This window comes from Chiloscyllium plagiosum, chromosome 38 (genome assembly GCF_004010195.1).
Source record: "Chiloscyllium plagiosum isolate BGI_BamShark_2017 chromosome 38, ASM401019v2, whole genome shotgun sequence".
Classification (NCBI taxonomy): domain Eukaryota; kingdom Metazoa; phylum Chordata; class Chondrichthyes; order Orectolobiformes; family Hemiscylliidae; genus Chiloscyllium; species Chiloscyllium plagiosum.
In genome coordinates this window covers 2651841-2675414 of record NC_057747.1, presented here as the reverse complement: position 1 = coordinate 2675414, position 23574 = coordinate 2651841, and the positions used below count along the sequence as shown (strand labels likewise).

Here is a 23574-nt window from a genome sequence, read left to right as displayed (position 1 = left end):
TTCAATTGAGTTGGCAATTGGAGCAATAAAAACATGTTTTTTTTTGTCAAACTACCAGCTCTTCAACATTCCATTGACTACCAGGGGAAGTGTGAATGATGACAGGTTGGCACAATCCCAACTGTGCCAATCACTTCGATCGGCTCACAAATGGAAGTTAGCCACTTCAGCTGGATTCCACTGCCTTTCTTGGAGAGCCATACTTGTTGGGAAAGCATTCTCCCTTCAAGAGAATTAGTCAGATGACTAAGTTTGGACAATCTCTACCAATAAGGAGGCCATAACTCCTCGAAAGACAGAGACAGGGGTTCTGTAAAAAAGCCAAAAACCACTATGTTAATTTAATACATATAAATAACATTTGGCCTGCTCTCAACACAGCATGGGATCAAACTACAGGAGGGAATTAATGCCTTTTTAGGACAAAGAGGCAAAGATAAAAGCTTATGGACATGAGGGGGAAGTGAAACAAAGGCAATGCAGAGTTGCCAATTGCAACAGATTGCGGCTTGGCATTCCTACTTGGTTTTGGTTCAGCCCCAAAAAAGCAGAGTACAGAGTCAGGAGTCACCCGCATGCTGCGCCTTTTAACACTGGGACATAGTAGAGGCCAGTTGATATTACAAAGGGATTGTGGTGTACAAACCCATCCCTGTCCTCTCCCGAAAGATCCCAAGTTCCATGCAAGTGCATTTCCATGGCTCTCTGCAAGGAACAGCTCCAAGGATCACAGAAGCACCCCTGCTCACACCTCCCCCCATAACTATTCTCAGTAGATGACAGTTCAGTGGGCTCAGATACCAATTTCTCCGACTCCCCAGACATTACTCTCATTGGCACTGACAACAGGGATCTATAAAAGTGCTGGGTGGTTGGGCATGATTAGCTATACAAGCCAAACTTCATCTTGTGCCTACTTGATGCCCAATGGTTCCATATCTTACAGGCTAGGAAGTGGTGGTGGCATGTGGTAGTGTCATTGGCCTAGTAATTTAGGGGCCCAGGCTAATGCACTGCAGACATGGATTCAAATCCAATCACTTTAATTTAATTAATAAATCTGAAAAATAAAGCTAATCTGATCAGAGGTAGCCATAGAACTACCAATTGTTTAAAAACCTATCTGGTTCACTAACATCCTTTACAGAAGGAAATCTACCATACCTGGCCTGGCCTCAGTGTAACTTAAGACCCACAGCAATGTGGTTGGCTCTTAAGGTGCCCTCACAAATGGCCCGAGCAAAATATTGGTTCAAGGGCAATTAGTGATGGGCAACAAATGGTAGCCTCATCAGATGTGCCCACAAAGGCAAGAAGAGGAGTAAGTTGGTTTCCACTTGTCTCCCTGCAGCCTGGACGCAGTCTACTTACTGCCTCAGTCAAGATGAACCTGCAGCTTAACCTGTGGGGCTTGGCAACACTTGTTGTATCGAAAAGTGTGGCACTGGAAAAGTACAGCAGGTCAGGCAGCATCAGAGAAGCAGGAGAAGCGACATTTCGGGCATGACATTGAACAAAACAGCACAGTACAGGCCCTTCGGCCCTCGATGTTGCATTGACCTGTGAAACTGATCTGAAGCTCATCTAACCTACACTGTTCCGTTATCATCCACATATTTATCCACTGACCATTTAAAGGCCCTTAAAGTTGGCGAGTCTACTACTGTTGCAGGATACTCCCTGACTACTGCTGACATCTGTCCTTTGTCTATCACCCCTCAATTTAAAGCTATGTCCCCTCATGCTAGCCATCAGCATTCGAGGAAAAAGGGCTCTCACTGTCCACCCTATCTAACCCTCTGACCACCTTACATGCTTCTATTAAGTCACCTCTTAACCTTCTTCTCTCTAACAAAAACTGCCTCAAGTCCCGCAGCCTTTCCTCATAAGACCTTCCCTCCATACCAGGCAACATCCCAGTAAATGTCCTCTGAACCCTTTCCAATGCTTCCATGTCGTTCCTATAATGTAGCGACCAGAACTGTATGCAATATTCCAAGTGCGGCTGCACCACAGTTTTGTACAGCAGCAGCATGACCTCATGGCTCCAAAATTCAATCCCTCTACCAATAAGAGCTAACACACCGTATGCCTTCTTAACAACCTAGGTGGCAACTTTCAGGGATATATGCACCAAGATCTCTCTGCTCATTCACACTACCATTAATCCGGTACTCTGCATTCCTGTTGCTCCTTCCAAAGTGAATCACCTCACACTTTTCCGCATTAAACTCCATTTGCTGCCTCTCAGCCCAGTTCTGCAGCTTATCTATGTCCCTCTGTAACCTGCAACACCCTTCTGCACTGTCCACAAATCCACCGACCTTCGTCTCATCCACAAATTTACTGACCCATCTTTTTATGCCCTCATCCAGGTCATTTATAAAAATGACAAACAGCAGTGGCCCCAAAACAGATCCTTGTAGTACACACCGAGTAACTCCAGGATGAACATTTCCAATCAGCCATCACCCTTTCAACTAACCAATTTCTAATCCAAACCGCTAAATCATCCTCAATCCCATGCCTCCGTATTTTATGCAATAGCCTACCGTGGGGAACCTTATCAAACGCTTTACTGGAATCCATATACACCACATCAACCGCTTTACCCTCATCCACCTGTTTTCTTCTCTAAGAACTCAATAAGGTTTGTGAGGCACGACTTACCCTTCACAAAACCGGTGTTGACTATCCCTAATCAAATTATTCCTTTCCAGATGATTATAAATCCTCTCTCTTATAATTCTTTCCAACACTTTACCCACAACAGAAGTAAGCCCTTCCATCTGGAATGTTTTCTTGTAGCTGATCAAGGACTATTTTTAAAGCTTTTTGCAATATCAAATCTACACAGAAGTGGTCAATGAGATCACTGCAATCTCAGACTGACACTTTTTTGGGTCATACCTAATCTCTTGACTATTGATGGCTTCTAAGCAAAGCTGAGGACTGCAGATGCTGGAAACCAGAGTTTAGGTTAGAGTGGTGCTGGAAAAGCACAGCAGGCCAGTCAGCATCCGAGGAGCAGGGAAATCAATGTTTCGGGCAAAAGTCTTCCATCAGGAATAGAGGCAGGAAGCCACCAGGGTGGAGAGAAAAAATGGGGGTGTGGGGCTGGAGAGAAGGTAGCATAGATTAGAGTACAACAGGTGAATGGGGGTGGGGATGGAGGTGATAGGTCAGAGGAGAGAGTAGAGTGGATAGGTGGGAAGGGAGATTGACAGGTAGGACAGGTCATGAGGACAGTGCTGAGCTGGAAGGTTGGAACTGGGGTAAGGTGGGGGGGGGGGGAAATGAGGAAACAGATGAAGTCCACATTGATGCCCTGGAGTTAAAGTGTTCTAAGGTGGAAGATGATGGCTTCAGGCCTGACCTATCACATAGCTGAATCTCACTTACAGCCGTGTCACAATTCAGCCAACCTTTGGCCCAATCTATTTCTACCTCGAGTGCTGGGTCACATTTTGGTTAATGTGCCCAGGAGGTGAATTACAAATCTGAGAGAGAGAACTGTTCTGACCTACCAGACTTCGCCTGGACTTCCAACGTTTCAACACAGTAGATCAAATGTAGATTGCATCTTAGGTTTAAAATATCAAATTAATTTATTTCAACACCCACATAAACAGCGACACTGAAGATTTACATTTATAGCTGGCATTCTGCCAGTAAATTCTTCCTGTGCACAAATTGTTTTTTTTTAATTTCAACCACAAGGACTAAACTTTTAAAGAACAGGGTCTCTGTTCTGCTGTGTCTAACATTCTATTGGGTTCTAACATTGGAAAAACCTGATCTAAACTGTTTCTGGGAAACTTTACAAAAAACATGACAAAATAGTGAGTGTCGGCCACTCAGCCCCTCGAGCCTGTTCTGCCGTTCAGTAATATCGTGGCTGATCCAATTACCCCACAATCCCTCATTGAGAACCTACCCATCTGCCAGAAACATATTCAAAGACCCTGCTTCCAATACCTTTTGAGGAAGAACTTTAGACAGACTCATGACAGTTCAAAGTACTGGCTCAGGGGTTAGCACTGCTGCCTCACAGTGCCAGGGACCCAGGTTCGATTCCAGCCTCGGGCCACTGGCTGTGTGGAGTTTACACGTTCTCCCCGTCTCTCTGGGTGCTGGTTAGATGGAGTGGTCATGCTAAATTGCCAATAATCTTCATGGATACGCAGGCTAGGTGGGTTAGCCTTGGGAAATGCAGGGTTACAGGGAGAAGATGGGGAGTGGATCTGGGTGGAATGGTCTTCAAAGGGTCAGTATGGACGCAATAGGCCAAATGGTCTGCTTCCAAGACATTGGGATTCTATGAATTGATCTGTTCGAGCCGAGCTTGTCCAACCTTTCCTCACCAACCCAATCATTCCAGGTAGTAATTAATTAACTCATCTCTGAACTGCTTCTGATGCATTTACGCAATTATATTCATTAAACAAGCAGGGGAGGGGAAACAGTGGTAGTTTGGCACATTGACATCCACACTACTGGAACCAGGTGCCAACTCTCAGACATTTCCTCCTTCTGCCCCCTTGACCACGACCTCATCGCCCATCACCAAACCATCCACAACCTCATCACCTCAGGGGATCTCCCAATTGCAGCCTCCAACCTCATTGTCCGTGAACCCCGCACCTCGTACCCAAAATTCACAAGCCCAACTGTCCCGGTCGACCCATAGTTCCTACCTACCCCATTCTCTTCATACCTTGACACCATCCTGTCCCCCTTGGTCCAGAAACCCCCCACATACAATTGGGACATGACCCAAGCCCTCCACCTCCTCCATGACTTTTGTTTCCCCAGCCCCTAATGCCTCATCTTCACCATGGCCATCCAGTCCTCATTACATGCCCATCCACCGTGGTAGAGGTCTCCGAGCCTTCAGTTTCTTCCGCTCCTGGCGACCCAACTAGTACCCCTCCACTGACACACACATTTGATTGGCTAAACTGGTCCTCACCCTCAATTTCTCCTTCAAATCCTCCCACTACCTCCAGACCAAAGGGGTAGCCATGGGTACCCGCATGGGCCCCAGCTATGCCTGTCTCTTCGTCAGATATATGGAGCAGTCCATCTTCCACACAGTTATACTGGGAACATTTCCTACCTTTTCCTCCGCTACATCAAAGACTATATTGGCACCACCTTGTGCTCCCACGAGGAGGTTGAACAGTTCACCAACTTCAACATCTTCCACCCTGACTTCAAGTTCACCTCGCCCATCTCAGACGCCTCCCTCCCTTTCCAGGACCTCTCCATCTCTGGCGACTGACTCAACACAGACATCTACTTCAATACCACAGACTCCCTCAGCTACCTGGACTGTAACTCCTCCCATGGCCCCTCCTGTAAAAATGCTATCCCTTACTCCCAACTCCTCCGCCTCCAACGCATCTGCTCCCAGGAGGAGCAATTCCACTCCAGAACATCTCAGATAGCCTTTATTTCAAGGATCATGATTTCCCTTCCCACGTAGTCAACAATGCCCTATAGCATATCTCCTCCATTTCCCGCACTTCCGCCCTTGAGCCTCATCCCTCCAACCACATTAAGGACAGAACCCCTCCCCGGTCCTCACCTTCCACCCCACCAATCTCCAGATACGATGCATCATCCTCCACCATTTCCATCAGCTACAATCAGACCCCACCAGAGGTATAGTTCCCTCCCTACCCTATCTGTATTCTGCAGAGACCATTCCCTCCATGACTCCCTCATTAGGTCCATGCCCCCCCACCAACCCACCCTCCACTTCCAGCACCTTCCCTTTGCCCTACACAAGCTGTAAAACCTGCGCCCACACCTCCCCCCCTCACCTCCATCCAAGGCCCCAAAGGATCCTTCCACAGCTGATGTGAAGTGTGGATGGGACAACATTTATGCAATAGTGGGGATTGGGGAGAGGCTTGTGGACTGTAGGGGGAGAAAGGATGGTGATAGTGCAGATTAAGTGATCAGAATGTGAGAATGGCAGAATGATGGTGTGTCTAGCTGGCAGCACTTAAAAATGTGTTGCTGGAAAAGCGCAGCAGGTCAGGCAGCATCCAAGGAGAAGGAGAATCAACGTTTTGGGCATAAGCCCTTCTTCAGGAATGCCTAGCTGGCAGACAGGAAGGATCAGACACTCACAATGGGGGGGGGGGGGGGGGGGGGCGCGAGTGGTTGGGAGGATATTGTGACAGAGGATACATCCGGTAAAGCTAAAAGGAAGGGAAGGAATGAGAGTGGATTCACAATCTGAAGGTGTTGAACTCAATATTAAGTCTAGAAGGCTATAAAGTGTGTAATCTGAAGAGGAGATGGTATTGATTCAATGGACCATCACAAGATGCTGAGGACAGATAAGTGAGAATGTGACCAGGATGCTGTGTCAAAATGGGGAGAAAGTGAGGTCTGCAGATGCTGGAGATCAGAGCTGAAAATGTGTTGCTGGAAAAGCGCAGCAGGTCAGGCAGCATCCAGGGAACAGGAGAATCGACGTTTCGGGCATAAGCCCTTCTTCAGGAAAGTCAAAATAACCAGCTACAGGAAGTTCAGGGTCACGCTCATGCACAGACCTGACAGAATGGTCGGAGGAAACCAATGCACTGGGGCGGAAGTAAGATGATTTGACACGCCTACGGAGGCAGTCTGGTTTAGGGAATTTGGGAAGGAGGTAGAAGCGGGCTATCCAGGGTTGGGGGACTACAGGGTTGGAGACAGTGACCGCTTGGGGGGGGGGGGGGGGAAGAAACCTCACCCCTCACCAGAGGTAATCAACTCGGTGACAGCCCTGGCAACAATAGTTTGTGGTTCGGATGTGGGGGTCATGGTCTGGGGGAGCAAGGAGGAACTCTCAGAGTTGATGTTAAGCCTCTGCAAGGTAAAGATCAGTGCGTCAGACTACAGTGGCATCACCCTGGTTGGTGGTTTGCTGAAAAGGTTAGGGTTGGACATGACTAAAGTACCTGTTGTACTCACAACAGCTGTTTGAATCTAAGGATTTTTGTTATAATATTGTTACCAATTGACATCTTTCACAGTCTATCTTTAGGCTGGTGTCAGTGGGGAAGGGGTGTATGCACCTGGGGGATGGTGGAACTGCTAGTTTACATTTTGAATTGAGACATCCGAAAAAAGGGTGCAATTAATACAAATGTTTGTCTTAATGGGGGATTTAAATGTATTGAATGGACTGTTATCAGTTGGATCATTTTTAATATAGTGAAGTCTGTAATAGATGCTTTATTTTATTTCATCTTAGCATGGTTCTTGAGATCTGCCTACTGTGGACACTGGATGAGTTGGCATAGAGAATGGGCAACAGCCCACTGGTTGAGTTGGCAATGGAGAGTGCTAGTGCAAAGTGTAGACTGCGTCGGAGCATGGTTGGCACTAAGGTGAGAGAGTGGCTATGAGGAGCTTTGGGGAATAATGGGAGGACGCAGGTTGGTATAGGCACTGAGTGTGGCAGGAAAACATTTTAAATCAGCCCGCTTCAGTATTTGGCAATCTTTATGGCTGCCTCTGAAATATTTCTAGGATGACAGGCTGACGTCACGACACACCCGTCACCCAGGACCAAGATCCCCATTATTTAGAGTACGTTATGTCCAAAACAGGCACGGCAAGTAAGGATATATCCCAATTCTGAGCACTTGACTCAGGAATGAAAATCCAGGTCACAATATTCAAATTCAAAATGAAATTCAAACGTATACCAAACAATTCTTTCTACTTAACATTTTACTTTCAGAACGTTACTCGGCAAAAAAAATTGAAAATGTTTAATTTTTTTGCTTCTCTGCAACTCATTATTTGTACATATGCTGCCTGATTTATCACAGGACATAGCATTAACCATTGGGAATTCATTTCCATGGGAACTGGACAAGTAAAAAACAACACTCCCAAGATGCATCACTCTCACCCACACAGCAATAATCTACTGGATAGAGGACGATTCTTATTTTGTCTAAATTTGGGGACTTAATTTCAGGGGTTGTGACATCGTTGATAAGGTTGCTCTTGAACAGCACGTGTTGCTTAGTCACCTTAGGGTTTATTCAAGAATCAACCACATTGTTGGGGTCTGGAGTCACACATAGGTCAGGAACAGGTAAGGACAGCAGATTTCCATCCTTAAAAGGGGCAGTAATGAGCCAGATTAGACTTTTTTTCCACAATAGCCAAAAGTAGTTTCACTGTCTCCGTGGCTGAGCTTACGCACAAAAGTACACAAAGTCACGGAATCACCCAGCACGGAAACACTCCCTTCGGTACAACCGATTAACGACAACCATGTTTCAAAACTAGACTAGTCCCACTTGCCTGTATTTGGGCCATATCCCTCCAAACCTTTCTTATGTATGTATTTTTTTTTAATGTTTTAACTGTACTTGCGTCCACCGCTTTCTCTGGCAGTTCATTCCACACTGTACAAAACAAAAAGTTGCCCCTCATGTCCTTTTTAAAATACATCCCCGAGTTTTGAATTCCCCCACCCTGGGGAGAAGACCCCTGCTATTCTCCTTATCTATGCTCCTCATGAGTTTATAAGTCTCTATAAGATTATGTCGGCTTCAATTTAAACATTTGAATTGGAGTTGGAGCCTATTCAGGAAGTTACACTGGTGGATGCAGTTGGATCAAATAGCAGTGGGCTGTACTGGTTGCTTGCCAGCAAATCAATATGTTTTTTTTTTTGCAGATACCAAATTATTTTGGTTGCTACTGGCTTGTTACCACATGCATAGCTAAGGCTGCAACGTAACCATAACTGAGGCTGCAGTGTAACCGTAACTGAGTGAAACCCATGGAAAAGATACTTTGAAAACTTGCCCAAACAGTTAACAGCAGGAAAAGCTGGCCGATCGTAAAGCCACCGTTGCTCCTGATTCCAATTTCCCGATTGTTGAAATGATTGCAATAATGTGTACTATTACCCTTTAATTCAAGAGGAGGCAGAGGAGTGTTGGTCATGTCACTGATCTGACAGTCCAAACTTTAGCTCATGTTTTAGGAGAAAGGGCTCAAATCCCACCATGGTAGATGGCGATATCTGAATTTAAATCAAACCTGGAATAAAGAGCTGACCCAACAGTGACAATGTTACTGTTGTCGATCTTGTGAAGACCCATCTGCTTCACTAACCTTCAGGATAGAAATTGCTGTCCATACCTGGTCTGGCTGACATCTGACTCCAAACCCTTAATTGAATATTAAGGTCCCTACAGTGTGGAAAGAGGCCATCCAGCCCATCAAGTCTGCACTGACCCTCGGAAGAGCATCTGACCCAGCCCCCCTTCCCTATCCCTGTAGCCCTACAATTCCCATGTTTAACCCACCTAGTCTGCACATTCATGAACACTATGGGCAAATTTAGCCAGTCCATCTCTGGACTGTGGGAGGAAACCAAATCACCCAGAAGAAATGCGCACAGACACGGGGGAATGTACAAATGTCACACAGACAATCATGTGAGGATGGAATCTGGTGCCTGGGCGCTGAGGGACCAGCAGTGCTAACCATTGAGCCACTGGATGGACAATAAACACTGGCCTATACAGCAATGCCTATATCCCATGGATGAATAAAAGGATGATTAAATACAACCATGACCTTACAAGCTCCAAGGTCTAATGTTTTGAAATTTTTTAGACAGAAAGCTAATACTCACTGTCTTCAGAATAATGGTACCGTGGGGAGTAGTACTCCACGTCATCATCTGCTGGAAAAGCACAAGATATGTTAATGTCAGCATTCAACAATTCACACACATTCCTGACCAACTGCTCAGTCAGTACAGCCACTCCCTCAAATTCAGTTCATTGGCTGTCCCACCAATTAAAACTGGAATTGTGTGAAACATTTGCAAAATACCTTGGTATACTATGTACAAAGTTTGAATTCTGTGGTTCATCGATTTTGGACTCAACAGTCAGCTGTTGCGAGAAGTTTCCAGAAACATCCAAAACCTGTCTCCCAGAACTGGAGCTTCCCTGCCCGATTTCACATCTTTGGAAAAATTGATCCTCGGGCCATTTTATTTTTCCACTTTAAACTTGTGCCTTTTGATTTGATCAAATTGTGAATGAGGTCCTGTATTTCCCCGTGAATTCCCAAATCAAATCAACACAGGAGCCAAGATTTGACACGGCTCCACCCCTCAACTCTTCCCTGGGACCCGATGTCATATTGGATGTAAAGGTGCCAGGCAAATGTTGAACTGTCCCAGCCTATGTTATTCACAAATCATCCATTTTGAAGGAAGCCATTCAGCCCACTGTGCCCATGCTAGCTCTTTCGAAAGAGCAAATCAGTTAGTCCCACTCCCTGCTTTTACACCTTCCAAAGATTTCCTTTCCAATCAAGTATCTGATTCCCTTTGGAAAGTTGCCCCTTAAGTTATTTAATTAACCTTTTGGCCATTTTCTAACCTAAATCACAACTATCTGCTCATTCCTTATCCGGAATGTAGAACACATTATACTGATGTCCTCTTGGTTACTGACCATCCGGATGGTTTCCTACTATCTATTTCACCAAAACCCCACAAAATTTTGAATTTCTATTAAATCTCCCTTCAGCCTCCACTACTCTTCAGAAAACGAGCCCAGCACCTTACAATTCTCCACATGACTCCAAACTTTCCCCAGTCAGGCGGGAATGCCTCAGTACAAGGCAGCAGTCACAAAGTGAAAGGAAACGACAGACCAGAGTCTCTAGTCACACACGAGGCAGCCAAAAGAGAGAGAAAGGTACCTTTGAGAAACTCTCTCTGAGCAATCTCGGAGAAGACATAGGTTGGGGTGTAAGTGACTGTTTCTATAAAAGCAATGGAAAGAAATGGAACTGAGACAGGACGATGAGATCATGCAACAGCAAAGTAAAAAGCAGGAATGATCAGAGAAAAAGCTGAAGTTAACTGCATTGATGAGATGTGAAAGCTGTTCCAACAACGCGCCTGCAGGCAAACTGTTTTCCCGCTGCCCCTCACGTGAAGCCATACATTATTCCAGGGTACATTCATGGCCAGCATGGAAGTGACCACACACTTTGAGAGACAACAGGCTATTCGCACACATCCCTGGTGTGGTCGGGTTTTATGAGGATGAATGGGTCAGGTGACAGGATAGACAGGGGGCGCGAGGGGAGGAGAGATGCGGGGGGGCGCGAGGGGCGCGTGTGAGAGAGAGAGAGCGCGTGTGAGAGAGAGAGAGCGCGTGTGAGAGAGAGAGAGCGCGTGTGAGAGAGAGAGAGCGCGTGTGAGAGAGAGAGAGCGCGTGTGAGAGAGAGAGAGCGCGTGTGAGAGAGAGAGAGCGCGTGTGAGAGAGAGAGAGCGCGTGTGAGAGAGAGAGAGCGCGTGTGAGAGAGAGAGAGCGCGTGTGAGAGAGAGAGAGCGCGTGTGAGAGAGAGAGAGCGCGTGTGAGAGAGAGAGAGCGCGTGTGAGAGAGAGAGAGCGCGTGTGAGAGAGAGAGAGCGCGTGTGAGAGAGAGAGAGCGCGTGTGAGAGAGAGAGAGCGAGAGAGAGAGAGATAGAGAGAACACAGGAGTGCACATGTGGGGCAGGGTCAGAAGCAAAAGGCTTCAGCAGCACCCAGGCAGCCACAAGTGGCTCAGCCAATCTCAAGTCAGGTAGACAGAGTGCAAGCTGTTTGACTGCAAGAGGCATCACAGCTGGGCCTCGCATCCAAAAGCAATCACCAGCATCTGGAAGGAGCTGGTAACCATGGGATTTTCCTTTCCACAGGGCTGGGGGGTAGAAGAGTAAATATTGAAATAGATACAAAGGTCAGCCCATCAACACCATGTTTATCATCCTCCTCACTCGTCATCCCATGAATACACAGAGTTTGCATATCCTTTTCCAATTATTACAAACCTATTTCTGAATGTTAATGTAGCCTCTGCCTCAACATAGCGAGAAAGTGCATTACACAACAAATGACACCCTGAGAGAAATGCTCAGTTTACATCCTTCCATTTCACTGGAGAGTTAAAGATTAAAATGCATAATCTGTTGGGAAATTACAGAAAACATGGCTCAGGAGCAAAGAGCTGACAACTAGCAATGGATTAAACATGACATTGAGAGACAACTTGGAATAACTGTGGCATTTGAGAGGGCTTAAACACTTGACAGCATCACACACACACCCACACTGGTGTACATACTGACACACATGCAGGCAAAGACACAGGCACAGACAGATGGATGTATAGCGAGAGAGAGACACACACACACACACAGATAGACACAGGCACACTGACGCAGGGGCAAAGACAGATAAACACAGACAAACTGATAGAAAGAGACACATGCACACACACTGACATATGTACACATATGCAAACATGTGTGCACACTGACAGACACAGGCACACACACATTGAGGCATTGATACACACGCGCGCACACATACACACGCATACACTGATACCTTCTCTTTTCTGCTGGCATTCAGGAAGCTCAGGAAAGCTGTATGTAGGGTGATACGGATTTTCCTCAGGAGTGTCTGAGTGAAGAGGTAAGGAAGCAAGAGACAAAACAAGCCATGGGAAAAAATAGCAAAGATTCAAACGTGAGAAGACAAGCTGCAAGAGAAAGGTCACTCAGAAAGCACAGAGAATTAAAACATTCTGAAAAAGAGAAGGAAAATGTGGGCAGTGTATTACCAAACAATTAATTATTCAACAACAAGCTTCCAGAGCAGCCTACACCAACTATAATGCTTCACAACGTTTGGTGTGGAGGTGAGAGCCTGAATCCCATGTGTGCACGTGTGAACGTCTGGGAGTGCAAACGTCTGGGAGTGTGAACGTAAGAGCGATCAAATGTGAACGCGCAAACATGTGTGCAACAGGTTCAATTCCACCCTCGAACAGCTGGCTGTGTGGAGTTTGCACATTCCCCCAGTGTCTGTATGGGTTTCCCTCCAGGTGTTCCAGTTTCCTCCCAAAGTCCAAAGATGTGCAGGTTCAGGGTGGATTGGCTGTGCTAAATTGTCCATAGGGTCCAGGGATGTGTAGGTTAGGTGGGCTAGCCATTGGAAATGCAGAGTTACAGGGCTAGAGGAGGGGTTTGGTGGGACGCTCTGTGGAGAGTTGCCGTGAACTCAATGGGCTGAATGACCCACTTCCAGACTGTAGGGATTCGGTGTGTGTTGAGAGTGTGGCGCTGGAAAAGCACAGGTCAGGCAGCATCCAAGGAGTGCAAGATTGGGTGAATATGTCTGTGTGTACGCACGCTCGCATGTATATGTTTGTTAGTGAGTGAACATGGATGTGGGTGGCTCTGGCAATGTCATTGTGGGGGTGGGGGAGGGAGAATGTCTTTCATTTTCCTTTCAGTTACTTTCCCCTTGTTTATTTACTTAACATTTCCCCTTGAGACTATCTATCTACCTCAGTCGCTCCTTATCTCACTAAGTGTTACTTTCTATTTATTCTCTGGCTGAAGATGTTCTTCCCAAATTCCTCACTGCATTTGTTACTGACCATCTTCTAATTTTAAAACGCCAAGTTCTGGATTACCCTCCAGAGGGAGAAATATCTGCTCCCAGTCAACCCTATCAAATTATCTCTTCTGCCTCATCTTTTCTTGTGGACTACGCCTGGCGCAAAGGAGGGTGAAGGCACAGAGTTACAACTCCCCTTGGAGTAACGGTACTGAGGAGGCAGAAAAACCAATAAAGAAACTGTAATACTAGGTAGTGAATGCACTGGTCATTACTGCTCTGCTCATTACATTACTGCACTGTTCATTACCGTCAGCGGTGTTCTGAGGTATTTGAAACAAGTTGGACGAGTACGCGGCATTCACAAGTTTTGCTTTCTGGTATTTACTGCATGAACTGATGAATGGGTAAACTGTGGGGAGACACACTGCCTGTGATTCTGAGGCACAGGAAACTTGGCAATGGCACATTCACCTGTCCCCAGAACCATGTTACCTTTGCTGACTTTGTGAATCTGTTTGAACATGGTCTTGTACCAATCTTTGGGCCTCTCGACATTCTGCGGAGACATAAAATTGGAGGAATGAGGAATAGTAATAGAAACAGCACAGACGACATGCCCCATTCAGTCAGTGATCGCGAGAAACTGTAGCCCAGTCTCACACTACACACTACAGCAGGCAACATCAAACGAACCGTCTGTTCCTCTCTCACCTTGATACCCAGGTCTTCAGGCGCTATGAAGGAGGACTGAGGCACCTGGGTGACTTTCTGCCATTTATTATCCATCGCTGCTGCTGTGTGCACAGGAGGAACACTTCCGTCTGAAGCTGCAACTTGCGTTTTATGATCAGTTACTGTTTCTGGCACAGAATCTACGAAGAAAGTAAACAGTACAAGTATGTGCAGTGACAGAAATACACCAAGTTCGGAGCAATGGTAAAGCCATTCCGGCCACACAATTCCTATTAAGGAAGCAAGTGGAATCTTAATGTAACCTCGGAGGTTAACCGCAGTTTGGCTGGGGGCGGTGGTGGCCTGAGCTTGCTGTTTGCCTGCATGCCTAATGAGGAGAATAAGTCAGCAACAAGTGACAAACAACAGAGCTCCTTTCTTCCCCCACCAAAAGGAACTAAACGCTGGGTTATTGTCGAACACCCATTAAAACACACCCGCGTGGTACAATCTGTAACCTCTCACTCTCTTCCTGCCCACTCCGTCACTGCCCCACCCCAGCCCGTCACTCGATGGACCCCCCTCCCCAGTCACTCGCTCGTCTCCACCCCCACCCCATCACCCCACGCTGGCACTCAGACACCCCCTCCCCCCGGCTGATGGTGGGCATGCCACATGCCTTGGTCACCTGGGCTTCCACTTTGAGGGAACTGTAAACCTGCATGCCCAGATCCATTTCTATGTTAATGTTCCTAAGGGTTCTGCCATTTACAGTATAATTCAAACCTAATTTGATCCTCCAAAATGCATCATCTTGTATTTGTCTGGATTAAACGCCATCTGCCAAATCTGTGTCCAAGTCACTAATCTATACTTTCACAATCGTCGGTACGATCAGCAACTTCACCAATTTTTGTGTCATCTGCAAACTTACTAATCAAACCGCCTACATTTTTCTCCAGATCATTTATATATACTACAAATAAACAGAGGACCTAAGATTAATCCCTGTGGAACACCACTAGATAGCGAATTCCATTCTGAAAAACACCCTTTCACTGCTACCCTCTGTCTTCTGTGACCAAGCCAGTTTTGTATCTATCTAGCCAGCCCACCCTGAATCCCATGTGATTTTAGTTTTTGAACCAATCAGACCTTATCAAATGCCTTACCAAAGTCCAGATAAACTACATCTACAGCCCTTCCCTCATCCATAACTTTTGTCACCTCTTCAAAAAATTCATTCATGTTGGTGGGACATGACTTTCCCCATACAAAATCGTGCTGCCAGTCACTAACTAGTCAATTTTCTTCCAAATGTGCATTTATCTTGTCCCTCAATAATCTTGTCTAAGAGCTTCCCCACCACAGACATCAGGCTCACCAGCCTGTAATTTCCTGGATTATACCTGCTCTCTTTTCTTAAACAAGGGAAGGGCATTGGCTTCTCCAGTCCTCTGGAACCTCACCTATGGTCAAATAGGCTGTGAAGATATCTGCTAATGCTCCAGCTATTTCTTCCCTTGCCTCTCGCAGTAACCTGGGATAGAGCCCACCTGGCCCTGGGGACTGGTCTACTTCCAGAAAGGTCAGAATCATAGAATTTTAGAATCCCTACAGTGTGGAAACAGGCCATTTGGCCCAAGTCCACGCCAACCCTCCAAAGAGTAACCCAACCAGATCCATTCCCCTACTCTATTGCTCTTCATTCACCCCTGACTAACGTACCTAACCCATACATCCTTGAACACTACGGGCAATTTAACATGGCCAATTCAACTAACCTGCACATCTTTGATTTGAGGGAGGAAATTCACACAGACACAAAGAAAATGTGCAAATTCCACACAGCTAGTCGCCAGAGGCTGGATTTGAACCTGGGTCCCTGGTGCTGTGAGGCTGCAGTGCTAACCACTGAGCAACCCATACCACTGAGCCACAAATCAAACAAACAGCAAAATGTGGCACTAGTTTTTTAAAAAAAAAATCTATTTATGGGATTTGAATGTCACTGGCTGGACCAGTATTTATTGCTCAGAGGGTAGTTAATAGTCAGTCAATCACATCACCATTAGTCTGAAGTCACTTGTAAGCCAGACCAGGTTAATGGTGACAGATTTCCTTCTCTCAGGGACATTAGTGAAATGGATGGGATTTTAAAACAATACTTGGTAGTCATTACTCCAGAATTCTTTATTGAGTTCAATTTTATCTGTCACTGTGGGATTTGAATCCATGGCCCTCAAAACAGCTGTCCGAGGTTCTGGATTACTGGTCTCGTGACATTAGCAATATATCACCGTCTCCCAGGTTCCATTAACTGAGTTATTTCAGAGCTACCAAGCAGGTCCTCACCTAATGGTATATGCGACCCAATCCCTGGTGAGGTGTTACGCCAAATACTTGACCCGATGCTGCTGTTACATTTTACGGTTTATTATTTCAGCACCCAGCCAGATCACATACCGAACGGTGTCAGAATTTAACATTTCACATAAGAAAACGTGATATTCACTGAGCACCTTCTCTTACCTGACAGGCTGTTCAAACGTTTCTGCTGTTCTGGAGAAAGACAAAAGAAACAAAACCAAGTCAAACACACAGACTCAGCAAGGGCACTGTGCTTAAATCATATGTACCTCCCTCATGGGGATGGGGATACAGATGGATGGACACACACACACGGCAGATCAAGTGCTTCACCCCAATGCAATCTTCATAATCATTAGCACATGCCATCAGGCTATTCCCCAGTAGAAACATCACCCCACATCCCCATATTATCATGTTTTAATGTTTTTTTCACCAAGAGGGAGTCAAAGTCAACCTGTCCCTCAACAGAAGCCAAATATTGCATCTTCAGGCCAGGCCCAAGGACTGGTGAATACGCTACACAGCCTAGGGAGATCTTCGATTCAGTTACAAAGCAAGGTGGCTCAATGGTTAGCACTGCTGCCTCACAGTGCCAGAGACCCGGGCTCAATTTTCACCTCAGGCAACTGTCTGTGTGGAGTTTGCACATTCTCCCAGTGTCTGCGTGGGTTTCTTCCAGGTGCTCCGGTTTCCTCCCACAGTCCAAAATATGTGCAGGTTAGGTGAATTGGCTGTGCTCAATTACCCGCAGGGTTAGGTGTATTAGTCAGAGGGAAATGGGTCTGGATGGATTGCTCTTTGGAGGGTCAGTGTGGACTTGCTGGGCCGAAGGACCTGTTTCCACACTAAGTAATCTAATCTAAGTGCTGAATTGACCAAGCTCAGGCTGTATGTCATTGCAGCGCATTAATCTACCATACCAGTAGGAGGAGCTCTGTGTCCAGGTTTGACAGACACACTCCCAGGTCTGGTGTCCAAGGTACCAATAGACTCAATGAAACTTACAGGATTTGCTCATAGTGTCCAAACCGCTTTTTAAAAATCAAACACTAGTGCAACCATACAAGGTGGTACACTGCAAAAGGTTTCGTTAACTAACTGAAGGGGGGAATACACTTGCATTGCAGGCAGTTCAGAGGAGGCTCACTAATTTGATTCCCACTTGAAGGAGTTATTAGATTAAATTAGATTCCCCACATGTGGAAACAGGCCCTTCGGCCCAACCAGTCCACACCGACCCTCCGAAGAGTAACCCACCCAGACCCGTTTCCCTCTGACTAATGCACCAAGCACTATGGGCAATTTGGTATGGCCAATTCACCTGACCACAGCACCCAGAGGAAACCCACTCAGACACTGGGAGAATGTGCAAACTCCACACAGAGAGTCACCAGAGGCTGGAATCGAACCTGGGACGCTGGTGCTGTGAGGTAGCAGTGCTAACCACCGAGTCACCGTGCCGCCCACAAAGCAATTTGACAGATCCGTTTTACCACAAGATGAAATACTCATTTTTGTTTTACACCAGAGGCTTTCCTTAAAAAGTCAGTTTAGAAACCAACACTGCGATAGCTAGGAACCAAACCCTGGTCAACTGCTTGGAAGGCAGCTATGCTCACCACTATACTATCATCGTCTTTATCTCACAACAAATGGTGAGTTCCAAGTTTTGAGAATGAAAGGTGATTAAAAAAAAAAGAGGGAAATGACGTTTGGCTGGTGGAATATTTGGGAGAATACAGAACTAAGGATCGTTGTTTCAAAACAGGGGGCTCCAATTTAAGATTGAAATGAATAAGAAATTCATCTCTCAGAAGCTTTGAGAATTCTCGATCATAGAGAACAGCAGAGGCTGCGTCACTGAATATATTCAGGGTTTTGACGGTCAAAGGTTTGAAGGATTACATGGACAGACAGGAAAGTGGAGTTAAGGCCACAACCAAATCAGCCACAATTTGATGGAAGGACAGAGAAAGCCAGACGGCCTACTCAGCCGACTCTGGGTCATTGTGTAGGGAACGCAGAAAGAGGGGGAACAGCGTCCGTCTGAACTAAACAGTAGTGGGTGCAAGTCCAACTCCCAACACATGAGCATGTAATTGAGCTGGGCATTCCAAAGAAGTACTGAGGGAGTGCTGCACTGCCATGGCTGATGTCTTTCAGACTAGGTTTCAGACTAGGGTCTGCCCTCCAACATGTTCTGTAAAATAAAACACCCTATGCCAATACTGATTCTCCACTGACATCAATAGAGACCAGAAATCATCTGGACAGTATTTTCTTTGTGTGACCTTGCTGTGGATAGGTTGGCTATCATTGCCAATATTGCAATACTTGACAAATCCTTCATTGGCTGTCAATATAGTTAAGATTAGTTTAGATTAGATTACATACAGTGTGGAAACAGGCCCCTCGGCCCAACCAGTCCACACCGCCCCGCCGAAGCGCAACTCACCCATACCCCTACATTTACCCCCTACCTAACACTACGGGCAATTTAGCATGGCCAATTCCCCTATCCTGCATATATTTGGACTGTGGGAGGAAACAGGAGCACCCGGAGGAAACCCAAGCAAGCATGGGGGAGAACGTGCAAACTCCACACAGTCAGTCGCCTGAGGCGGGAATTGAACCCGGGTCTCTGGCGCTGTGAGGCAGCAGTGCTAACCACTGTGCCACCGTGCCGCCCACAAGATATTAGATAAATGCAAGAAGCAAGAAGCAAGAAACAGAAATTGGTTGGAAGTCTCAGGAGAGAAATCAGAGTTACGCTTCCGAGATTGAACCCGAATGATTTCTCTCCACGGGTGCTGCCATACCTGCTGAGTCTTCTCAGCAATTTTGGTTTGTGTCTCCGATTTCCAGCATTCACAGTTCTTTCAGTTTTTATATAAATGCAAGACTTTGTTTGTGGGCATCAAAACATCTTGATGCCCTTTTAAACAGACACTCATCTCCATGATGGGAACACCACTGGGGGATACCATTACGTCATATGAGCCAGTAGCCTCCAACAATGTGGTGTTCAAACTAACCAGAATCAGTGGGCAAGCTCCTGCCTTAACACTGCTGCGTGAATGTTGCAAAGAACCACCTCACCCCATGCCGGATACACAGGATTTCCCTGCTCAATGCTGAACATCCAACTTTTCCAGAAAGGGGCTGCTCCGACAGGAGGGAGGGGAATGAAGAAGTGACAAGCAATGTTCAAAGGGCAAGTCAGGATTAACCATTTCCTCGGGGATCTCCCTCCCATTCCTCTTCCACACCCACCCACTGCTAGTGGCATAAACCCCCAATGACAGCAACCCCACTTTCTGAATCTCATGGGCACACACCCCATTGCTGCAGAGGTGACCTTGGGAGGTGCAGGTAGTCAATCACAGAACGATCTCCAAACAGAACCTCTTCTCATCTGAAATCCAAATAACAAGGCCTGGGACTCAGCCCTCCTGCTTCACTCCCTTCACTCTGACCTAGGGATGGCTGCAATGGACAGTGACAATGGAAACCTTAGGTTATTCCCTTGTACTGCCAGAGATGACTGGAACATGTACTTCCCATTCGACTAATTACATTACTTTGCTCTGCTAGCGTTATAATCCATTGCCATAACCAACCCCAGGAAAAGCCTGCACCATCTGTGCCTTCGCTCCGAAATTCCCTCACTAAAACTCTCTGCCTCTCAATTTCTTTTTCTGCAAAACAGTCCTAAAAATGATGTCGGTCATCTGTCCAAATGCCCTTCACTGGGCTTTTTGGTGTCAAATCCATTCTGAGGCGGAGGGGGGTTCACTGGGCCCAAAACATTTACTCTTCACAGATGTTGCCAGACCTGCTGAGTTTATATTTACGATTTCCAGCATCTGCAGTTTTTTTCTTGTTTAAATTTGATGTTAAATCTTATTTTCTGACGCTCCTGCAACTGCGCTGGGCTGGCTCGCTGAGCAAAAGGTACTATATCAATGAAGGTGGTCGCTTTTGTTGACTGCTGTCCAGTGTTACAATGAGAAAGGGAGGCTTGCGAATTCTTAAAAACACAGGAACCTTGAGCAGTCAATTCCAGAGTTCTTGATATTATCATCCAAAGCCCCAGATTCAAAAATACATAGGAGAAGAAATTGTTCCTAGTGGTGGAAAGTTTCAAATTCTTGGAAAGGGCCAGGAATTCATCAGAATTATCGGATTGGCCGGAGCTGCTCCCACGACAACTCTGATTGGGTACATTCCTGGAGGTTTCATCATGTGACCAGATGCCTCACACCTTTCCCCAGACAATTATTCATTGGCTAATGTTTCCTCAGTATCATACCTGGTTGGCTGAACCAACTGGAAAGTAAAGGATCAATCCAATGAATCTCCTCTGGATGACCTCCTTTGCAGTATATCTTTCCTTAGACAAAGTGCCCAATACTGTTCACTGTTTTCCACCTGAGGTCTGATTGACACATTGTATAGTTTTGGAAAGACATCACTATTATTACACTCCATTCCCCTTGGAAATGAAGACCAACATTCCATTAGCCTTCTCAATTACCCATTGAACATAATTTCTAGGTTTTTAAGATTTATATGCAAGGGCTCCCAAAATCGGTCTGTGCTCCAGCTTTCTCTCTCCATTTCAGGAAGATTCAGCGCCTTTATTCTTTCTGCCAAAATTAAAACAAGCCTCGCATTTTCCCACATTCGACTCCATCTGCCAACCTTTTGCCCACTCACATACATCTGTCTATATCCCCCTTCCGCAGACTGTCATCCTCACCGCTTGCACTCCCAGCTATACTTATGGTGATAGTATATCTCACTTTCCGCAACCAAGTCATTTATACATTCCATAAAATTGTAAAAATCCTTCCATTTCTAGCAAACCATGTGTAATTAAAGTGCGAGAGCTGTGTGCTAACAAAGGAATAAAACTATTTGTCACAACTGACCGAGAGGGGGCTAAAAAAGGAGGGGGGCTGATTGCCCCTCCTCACAACACAATACGATGCAATTCTGTAACACAGTTGGTTGTGCTTACCTCGGTTGTGCTGAAGCAGAACGATAGTAGGATTCACGAAGGTGGTGGATGGGTAGGCCGAAAGCCTGCTCGATGAGGCAAGGCCAAGATGTGACTCCAGACTCGTACAAGGCAATTCTCCTTCACTTACTGTGGACTGCACATCCTTCCAGACAAGAGAACAGTGGCTTATTAATGAGACACTTGCCAGGATCAAACTTACAGACGAATTCAGAGCAACCCGTATTCAGCACACTGTGACCACCCACTTCTTTAACCTCCAATCTTTTAACTACAAGAATCTTTGGCCTCTACCCCACCACACCCTGCACCCTGTCTCTTCCCTAAGAAGCAAAAACTAGGCAGGGAACGTCGAGTCTCAATGAGTTCTAATGCTAACGTGGCAAAAGAAATCCACTCGAATTTCATAAACAAGCACAGAAGGCCATTCAGCCCACGTATCAGTATTATTTCTTTGAAAGATCTATCCAATTTATCACTGTCCTTGCTCCATGTCCCTCAAAAGGACCTCTCTGCTAAACTGAGCAGCCAGTTCCCTTTTGGAAATTTCTACTGAATCCGCTTCCCTTTCTGATAGCATGATCCAGATCACAATTCCTCATTTTCCTCAGCTGGCTTCCAATCATTTTAATCACATCCCATTAATGAATTAAAAAAAAAAGCAATCCCTCAGGTCCAATGAAGAGGCCACAGAGTAGAAGGAGATCATGGGGCCTACTAATGAAAGGCCCAGTGGGATATGTTGGGAGATCTCCTCACAGTTATACTGTCCTAACCAGTTCATCCTCAACATTCACCAACAGAGCAGAGTCTTGATAAGAGTTTCTCCGTGTCTCTTGCCCCTCCATTTGCTCACAAGGCGATGCTAATGTCGAATACAGCCAATTAGCATAATGTCTCCGTGAGTCTCCTGGTCTCCAGAGAAGAATGTGTCTGCTCACCCACACACTCCAACACCACACTGTTTCAATGTGAAACCCATCAAGGATAACATTTTAAAACTAGAGTACACCTCAAATTATTCCATTCCCCTTGACTGGAAGAAAATCAGCTCAGCCATTCGTTACAGGATCTGGCAGCATGTTAAATACTTCTGACTACTTCAGGAGGTTTTGTTAAGCTTTGCCGAGCAGCCCATGAATAAAATATCAGCCAAAACGTGCTGGAAATGCTTGCAGTCAGAGTCCCAGTATTGGAAACCAGATGTCTTGCATTCCCTATATTACATTAGGGATGCTCAAGCGTGACTCTTGTCTCCAATGGGTTTGTGCACTCACCCTCACTCGGAGCAGGTAAACATGCAGTGTCCATGCAAGTGACAAACAACAAGTCTAGCAAAGCTAACGGAGGGATCTCCATCTGCATCAAGTAATGCCCAGCGGGCCAGACAGAATGCTAGAGATAGAAAGGAAGAGACAGAAGCTTTCTTCAGAAGATGTTGTTAAAATGAGGTGGGGGGAGGGGGGGAATAGGTGAGAACGGCTCACGAACAGATTACTGCTGGAAGGAGTCCTCTTTCACTTAGCATTGATAGTCTATGGGGCCAATTCTAAGCAAGCAGCACAAAACACTCAGCTACAACACTCAGCTACAAGCCACACTACATGGAAAGGGAGCAGCACCTGTTAATCGGCAGAGACAAGGGGTTGAGGGGGTATTGCTGGAGGGAGAGGGAGGAAAGGTCACAAGGAGGGGGGAGGGAAGGGGTTACTTGCAGATAGGCATGAGCTAGAGGTGGGCCTTACTGTGCGTGGGGGTAGTCCAGTGAGTTGGGAGTCCGGGCCGCTGTGCAGCTTGGTGGTGGGCGATAGCAGCAATGACGCTGGTGGGTTAATGGGGACGGTGGAAGAGGAGGTACACACAGCATGGGAGACTCCTTTCTGCAGGTGAGGGGGGATGAAGTCGTCGAGTGTTGGCAGGGTCAGAGGTGCAATGGTAGGATGAGATGGCAGGGATGACGAGGCTGGTTCGGCTGAAACGCAGGCCGTGCACACACTTTCCTCCCTCTCACAAACTGCCTTAGTGGGAAGGCCGCTGGATGAGGCTATCACCT

General features: G+C 46.3%; 1 protein-coding gene across 28 annotated transcripts in view; it reads right to left on the bottom strand.

The window, feature by feature from the left end:
• LOC122541752 (sorbin and SH3 domain-containing protein 1-like) overlaps positions 1-23574 on the bottom strand; it is a 327865-nt gene that overhangs the window by 108738 nt on the left and 195553 nt on the right. For 17 of the 28 annotated variants that reach the window (XM_043678673.1, XM_043678672.1, XM_043678685.1 and 14 more), the window contains 7 exons: positions 21522-21666; positions 16658-16687; positions 14165-14325; positions 13946-14009; positions 12434-12508; positions 10756-10818; positions 9671-9721 (listed from right to left, as the gene is read on the bottom strand). In XM_043678673.1, the coding sequence (XP_043534608.1) occupies positions 9671-9721; positions 10756-10818; positions 12434-12508; positions 13946-14009; positions 14165-14325; positions 16658-16687; positions 21522-21666 (589 nt within the window). The remainder of the gene's footprint in view (positions 1-9670; positions 9722-10755; positions 10819-12433; positions 12509-13945; positions 14010-14164; positions 14326-16657; positions 16688-21521; positions 21667-23574) is intronic. The other 11 variants (XM_043678686.1, XM_043678676.1, XM_043678683.1 and 8 more) reach the window with 5 other exon arrangements.